Source organism: Vigna unguiculata, chromosome 11 (assembly GCF_004118075.2).
Source record: "Vigna unguiculata cultivar IT97K-499-35 chromosome 11, ASM411807v1, whole genome shotgun sequence".
NCBI classification, from domain to species: Eukaryota; Viridiplantae; Streptophyta; class Magnoliopsida; order Fabales; family Fabaceae; genus Vigna; species Vigna unguiculata.
The window spans coordinates 10,068,017-10,075,553 of NC_040289.1; the positions used below are offsets into that span (position 1 = coordinate 10,068,017).

Here is a 7,537-nt window from a genome sequence, read left to right on the forward strand (position 1 = left end):
GACTCATCCGGATACATATAATCTGGTCGAATTCAGCGAATGCTTGCACTTGTGGTGGATTACCTTGCTCACCCCCGAGCTGCTCACCCTCGAGCTAAGTATTACAAGTGTTACAATATTTCAATCTTCCACACACAAGGTTAGCCCTTAATGAGTTTCAGGTCTCCTGCTACTCTCACCATAAGAGTCAGTCCACTCTAAGTGAGACTAACTGACTCCTTAGAGTGTCAGGATGCAATCTTACCTTGAATCCTTATCAAATTATATAGATGGGGCACCACCATGGACTCCCACTAACAGGGCCATAGAATTACGTCCCGACCACTGAAGCACCACCAGGAAGTCTCACCTAGAGACTCGTGGATTTACGTACTAACAACATATCAATCACATTCCAAATAAAAAAATAATATTGATCATACATTTAACACCTCACGCCATCCTTTGTAACCCATCATCATTCATATTCCATGTTGATTTCATACCATCCCATTCTTCCCAATTCGGGGATATAGAACTTCACCTCATACCAATACCATGCAATCAATGTAACATTATTGCTCATACCGAATTCATGACCACATATATAACCAACCATTTCATTGAAATTGCATGCCAAGATTTATCCAAGTTCATCATTCACAATCCATGAATCATATCACTCATGCAAATTCATTCATCTCATATTTTATAAATGCATACCAAGACATACATATATCACAAAATAGTATTCATCCCAAATAAATGAGTGCCAACATTTAAGTACCTGCAATTCCATACAATCAAGCACAACACACAATCATAATTTTTACACCAAAATTCCTAAGAAAATTTATTATCACAAAACCAAAATCATTGCAGTAATGTGTGACACATTTCTCAAGCTAAAGACATCTAATCAACGATCCAACCGATCAAACCACAAAATAGCATGTTATGAGCCAAATGTCCAAATTTGAGCTTAATCCAACGGTTAATGAGTCGGGAAAGTTAATTTTACTAAAATTACACATATTAGAAAAATACACAGTCGCCCAGCGACCAAAGTCACTCGCCCAGCGACTGCGCGACGCATCCAGAATAAGAGAAATAACGTCAAATATCACAGTTTCATGGATATTTGAACCCCTAACTCAAAAATATACCAAAAACTAACGTTTTCCCTAAACTTTTCTCATATTTCATAAAACATTAATCGCATAAAATAGAAATGACGTGAAACCCTAGCTTCCTTCACCTGGAAAGAGTTACTAAGGGAGATTTTGGACACGAACAAAGGTGCACCATAGTTCCTAAGGTAGTTTAGTAAGTTGAAGATGAAGACAATGGAGCAAGGACAAATTACTGCGGTTATCCCTAGTGGAAAAACACAAGTTCAACTGGCAAACGAAGTGTATGGATAGGAACAACTTACAAGGAGTGAAACGTGCTTGAGATTGCTTGACCAAGAGCTGGAACTAAACCCTAACAGAGCTTCCCGTTGCAAAAATGAGAGATTTTGACGGCTGTATTTTCTGTAAAGTGAAAGGAATGGAAGGATTAGGGCAAACTTAGGGTCTGTTTTCCCTTTGGACCAACCCTAAGGCCCAATAATTTGGGACAACCTTTAAAATAAAAAGGCAGAAAATAAAGTGGACCTTAAACTATCGATTATAATAAAAAAAATATCGGATTTAAAAAAAATATAAAATAAAAAATATTATCACAACTAATTGATATCTAAAGAAATGGAATTTTAATCTAAAAATAAAATGATATTGGTTTTTACGTTTCCAATTGAGTTCTTATTATTTTTTGTTCAAAATTTTAAATTTTTTTAATTGAACTCTTTTAATTAGATTTTTCTGGTAAAAATTTGAGTTACCATTATTTTGTTTTATCACTATGTTTAAAAGTTGTTACATAATATTTTCGTAAAAGAAAGTATAATAATGAGAACTCTCTCAAAGATTTCTTATATATAAAATTAAAAAAATAAGGTGAAAAGTGTTTTTGGTTATTCAACTTTCATCGAAAATTGTAAGTTGTTCATTTTTCAAACTTTAAATTAATTTATTTTCATTTTTAGAATTACGTAGATTCAATCATTTTAACCCAACTTCATTAAATTTATTTGACGATTCAAACGTGTTTCTCAACTAATATTGAAGCGAAAATGTGTCAAATACGCTTTAAACAACTCAAATACCCTTTAAACAACTCAAATACTACCATAAAATACATTTGAAACGTCAAATAAACTTAACAAAATTTTGTTAAAATGACTAATTTTACACACATCTAAAGATGAATAACTAAATTGGATCAAAATTTCAATGAGAGACTAATTTCAATTTCTTAAGGATATAAAAAAATATTTAACCCAAAAATAAATATATAAAATTAAAAAATTAAAAAACAAATAGAATTAGAAATTATAAAATATAAAAATAAAAAATCATAAAATCATAAAAATAGAAAATAGAAAATATAAAATTAAAATAAAAATTATAAAATATAAAATTACAAAATTACAAAATTACAAAATAATAAAATCTAAAATTAAAAATTATAAAATATAAGATTACAAAATTATAAAATTATAAAATATAAAATAATGAAATGTAAAATTATATAATTATGAAACATAAAATTAAAAAATTAAAAAATAAAATTATAAAGTATAAAATTACAAAATTAAAAATACAAAATATGTAAGAGATCCTGTTATCATGGTCTGCTGTAGAAAAGTATTAAGTGGCAGCATTTAAACAAAGTGACAAAACACTAATATTACCTTTTGTTCTGCATCGAACCATAGATATGCTACACAGCACTGCTAGATTCTTTGAGAGAAGGTTTTCAATCCAAGTACAAGATATACTAATATTACAGTCTCCAGACACGCAAATCTAATGCAAAACACTGAACCAAGTAAGAATGAAGAGTACATTTGCATAGTCTTGCTGCACAAGCAGTGATTCCAGTTCCAATATTTGAAAAAGGTAAAAAGCTAAGATGGATTTTGTAGTTTATGCAAAACAATAGGTGCCCCGTGTTTTGGCTGCAAACTAAGCACAGCCGTTGGAGCATGTTTATAATTAGGAGAAAGCTCAAATGAGAAATTCTGCAGAAGCAATGACAACACTATCTTAGCTTCCAACAAGGCAAAGTTTTGGCCAATGCATATTCTAGGACCCCATCCAAATGGGTAAAAAGAAAGTTGGCCCTTTGTTGCCTTAGCAATTCCTTCAGAAAATCTTTGAGGGTTGAACTCCTTCGCATCATCACCCCAGATATCACCGTCCTGATGAAGCAAAAATATCGGCAACGCAACCTTTACTCCTGCAGGTAGTGATAGGTTTCCAAGGTTCATGTCCTTCTGAAGAGTGCGATTGAAGAAAATGGTAGGAGGGTATAACCTTAGAACCTCGTATATAACCATGGTCACCTATGGAAAAAACATTTTGGCACTAGTTAGAATGAAATGTTGTTTTAATTAATAAAAATAAGAACAATAACCAAATCAAATGAAACCATGTTTCACTTACAACTTTAAGCTGACTTAAACCATCAAATTTTGGAGTTTGGTTTCCAAAAACATGAAGAACTTCCTCTCTCGCTCGTGCTTGCCATTCAGGATACCTGCTCAAGAAAATCATTGCCCAGACCAACAAAGATGAAGTCGTCTCTTGCCCTGCTAAGTAGAACAACTTGCATTCTCCAATTACTTCTTCGTAAGTCATTCCAGCACTCGTACCGTTTCCATGTCCCTGAGTTTCCATTTTATTTGATTCCAAAAGTATGCTTAATAAATCTTCATTGCAGGTTTCTCCATTCTTCATGGCTTTCTCTTTTTTCTTTATGATAACCTCAATTGAATCATGAATATCTTTATCAACTGCTCTCATCTTCTTGTTGATAGCTGTTGGTAGATACCTAAAAAGAGAGGTTAATATCGAAAGAAAGGACTAGTTTATAGGTGTTATACTCCCATCTTAACTAAATTAACAGAGATCAATACTCTATGAAGGAAGATATTAAATATACTAAGGATGAGACATTCGGTAAATAAAAATCTGTACGTGATCAATCATTTTTCGATGAGAAACAATTATTTACATTTCTTTTATGTTGTGAGGTATATGAAGGAAGAAACCATAGAGGATTCTCATAAATGACTTAGGAGCAAATCATACCAGTCAGCCAAACCAATGACAAACCAAAATTTTATATCTGTATTGACAAACCAATGACAGCAAAAAGCTTTTCTTCTAGGTTTCAGTTTAATGTTGACACCACAATGTAGACAGAGAAAAACCTTTGTACATTTTGTAACATTCTTAACTTCATGATGATTTTGGCTCTGGTAAAAGCAGAACAGTCTTAACTAATTGTCTTAAACCAAATTAAATAACAATATGGTCTTACCTCAATATTGGTATGTTGTTGTACTTTGCTGTCATCATGACAAGATAGCCCTGCATTTTCAGAAGTTGAAAAATTTTCTCTCCTTCTGCATAGCTGCTTCCAAATGCTGTTCTAGAAATTGCATCACGACTCAAATTTTGAAGGAAAGGAAAAACGTCAATCTCACATTTTCCATCTGATGACAACATTCCCTCCCACATGCTGATCATATCATAGCAGCTTTGAGAAAATGCTGGTATCATATTCTGCAAATTTAGAATCATGTAGGTCATATTATGGGAGAAAAAGGCAGATTTTTATTAGAAACAACATGAACAAATCAAGAATTCATTTTCATATAGTGTTTATATAAAATATTTCATACGGTTAACTAAGCATAAATCCTTGGTATAACTCTTAAGACGTACATTAACAAACTTAGTACATGTCCGTATCTGATTGCATAACAATATAGGAATAATTGGCACTAGTTTAATGTGAATTTGGACTCTGCCGAATTTGTTTTATCATCTCTTTGCTTCAAAATACACTGATTTGATATTTTAAAATATATTAAAACTATTTTAATATACCAACATCAGAAAACTCAACAGAGAGATCACACAAAAAAACTAATAGAAAATCTGAACTCACTTAATGCATTACAAAGTTTATAGTTATAGGAATAACCTTACTTTAAACTTTTCTAAGTGGAATGCTGGGTTGATAATCCGTCGATGTTTAGCCCACTTCTCGCCCTCGTAACTTAACAGACCATTCATCAAGAACTTAGCATTGCCACTTAACTTTGGCTTGTGTAAGTTATGAATGTTGTTAAAGACTTCTTTGATTTGATTTGGCTCCGAAATGATAACCTTTGGTGTTCTTCCTTCCCAGAAAAAGGATTTCTTTCCTGCATATACTTTACAAATCAGCAACTTCTTGAAAATGCTTTAACAACTTAAGAAGTAGTTAAGCTATATTTGGATAGATGTTTAAACAGTATTTGGAGAACTCTAATGCTATAAACTAAATGAGTTGTGGTCCTTTCCTCAAACAAACATAAATGTATTTCAAATTCAATCACAGACACATCAGTATATCATTATTAATTTAATCCTTGAATTGTTGTCCTTTCCTTTTCTGCTAAATGGTTTATAAATTTACAAATAAAAGAACTACTTATCTAATCCCAAAAATATTAAAAATCAAGTTAACAACTCTTCCAAAAGGATCCTTCCAATGACAGTAGTTAAGTATATTAGGAAGGAGGGTACCGTATTTGGCGATAGTATAGTACAGCGAGGTGGATAAACGAGGCGCCACATCGTCGGAGAGAGCAAAAGATTCAGAATCGGGTTTTTGTTGCTGCACTTCACTTTGATTTTGGTTGGAGGTGGAAGGTGAAAGGGAGTATGGGTCACCGTGAAGACCTTGTGCTCTCAGAAGCTTCTCCAACCTCTTAGGCCTAAGCCAAAGCGTGTTCACCATCTTCACCGCCCATAACGGAATCACAGCAACGATCACGCTCAACACACACACTGTTGCAGCTGAAAATGGTGAAGAAGATAATAGCTCCATTTTTTTTTTCTGAGGAAGGATCTACTATTCTGTCCAGATAAATCCACCCCTTCACGTGCACAATGTGTGTTAAAATATTATAATTTCAACGGTTTTATTTAAGAAAATTAATAATCAGTATTTAAGTTATTTTTTATGTGCTGAATTCAAAAAAAAATAATTATAAAATGAAATCAGGGTGTCAGTTTGACTGTACTTGGCACATGATTATAGGCGTGTCGTAATTCTAGACATGTGTAAGAGCCGTGGCCCGTGGCATTTCTTTCGTTCTTCTTTCTTTCCCTATCTTTTTGCAAATTTGTCCTCTCTTAATTTCTAAAATCTCTTCTTCATGTATCATTTTTTTTTCAAAATCTGCCATACTTTGTTAAGAATTAAGAAATATCTTTATTTAAATTTTTAAATACACCTTTTTATGCTTTTGCCGTCAATTTTAATGAAACAAGTTAAGAAAATTAATTCTCAAAACTAATTTTACCACATATTAAAATGTTGTCATATTTAGATATCATGCTTTAAACTTAGAGTAAGTAGTTAGAGGTTTGATTGAAATAAAGAGTTACAAATAAGGGGGAGTTGGTTTACTTTTTTACTAATGCTATAAACTAAATGAGTTGTGGTCATCTTATCTCTTTTAGTAATGTCCGAATTTTCTTTGATTTATATCATTATAACATGATTTATTATGCAAAGTTTGAACTCTTTCAATGATCCAAGCCTGTAAGGCCCACTTAAATTCTGCCCTAGAGTTTAAGGGCCTATCTTAGTTTGTTCTGCACTTTTCAGAAAAACAGTCCCTTGCTCACTTCCTTGTTCCCTCAACAAAACTCTACTAGGATTTGGATCTCAAACGTCTTCAAGCTAAGCTCAACTCCACTCCCATCTCTCGTAAGTTGTTTCTCAACCGTACCCTTCTCTTTTCTAGCTTTGTGTCGTGATTCTAACTAGGGTTCACCTTGATAACCCGTTTTGAATCTGTCCCATTATTTTTTCAGCTCGCAAATCTGCTTCGGGAGCTGTCGTGCTCATTTGCTTTGGTGTCGGAGTGTTCTGCTAGCTTTGGTCTTGTTTCATGATATTGTGACTTATTTGATGTTGTGATTTCTTAAGAAATGCCACAACATCATTTGGTTGTGAATACTTGGTTGTTCCACGCGTGAATAGTGGAGGAACCTGGTGTTTTTGCCCAGACGAGTAAGGCTCGCCCAAGCGAGAGTGCCAGAAGGGCTCCCTAGAGTTCTCGCAGCAAGAGTCCATCTCGCTCAGGCAAGGAGGTCTTGCCTAAGCGTAAGAACGTGAGAGCCATTGTTTCCACTTTTCGAGTTATCGCCTAGGCGAAAGGAGCTCGCTTGAGCGAGAGAACCCTCTCACTTGAGCGAAGTCTTCTAGCTTGAGCGAGAACTGGGCAAGAATGTGCTCATGTGCTATTTTCTTCTCTTTTCTTGGTTGATGGTCACCTATTTGGTTGGATTACTATGTTAAAGCATGAATTTAGTGATTTTGCATGTATTAAACGGTTTGTTGGCTGGAATTGATGAGTTTGGCATGATCTTTGTATGAAATATGA

The 7,537-nt window shown here is 33.6% G+C and overlaps 1 protein-coding gene across 1 annotated transcript; it reads right to left on the bottom strand.

Annotated features, from left to right (window-relative positions):
- Nucleotides 1-2,722: 2,722 nt before the first annotated feature.
- On the bottom strand, nt 2,723-6,028 carry LOC114168348 (11-oxo-beta-amyrin 30-oxidase-like). Its single transcript, XM_028053128.1, has 5 exons — nt 5,667-6,028; nt 5,085-5,302; nt 4,411-4,655; nt 3,531-3,918; nt 2,723-3,430 (listed from the first exon to the last, which is right to left on the bottom strand). Exons 1-5 carry the CDS (start codon nt 5,968-5,970, stop codon nt 2,993-2,995), a joined length of 1,593 nt encoding a protein of 530 aa, XP_027908929.1. The 5' UTR covers nt 5,971-6,028; the 3' UTR covers nt 2,723-2,992.
- Between the last annotated feature and the right edge of the window lie 1,509 nt (nt 6,029-7,537).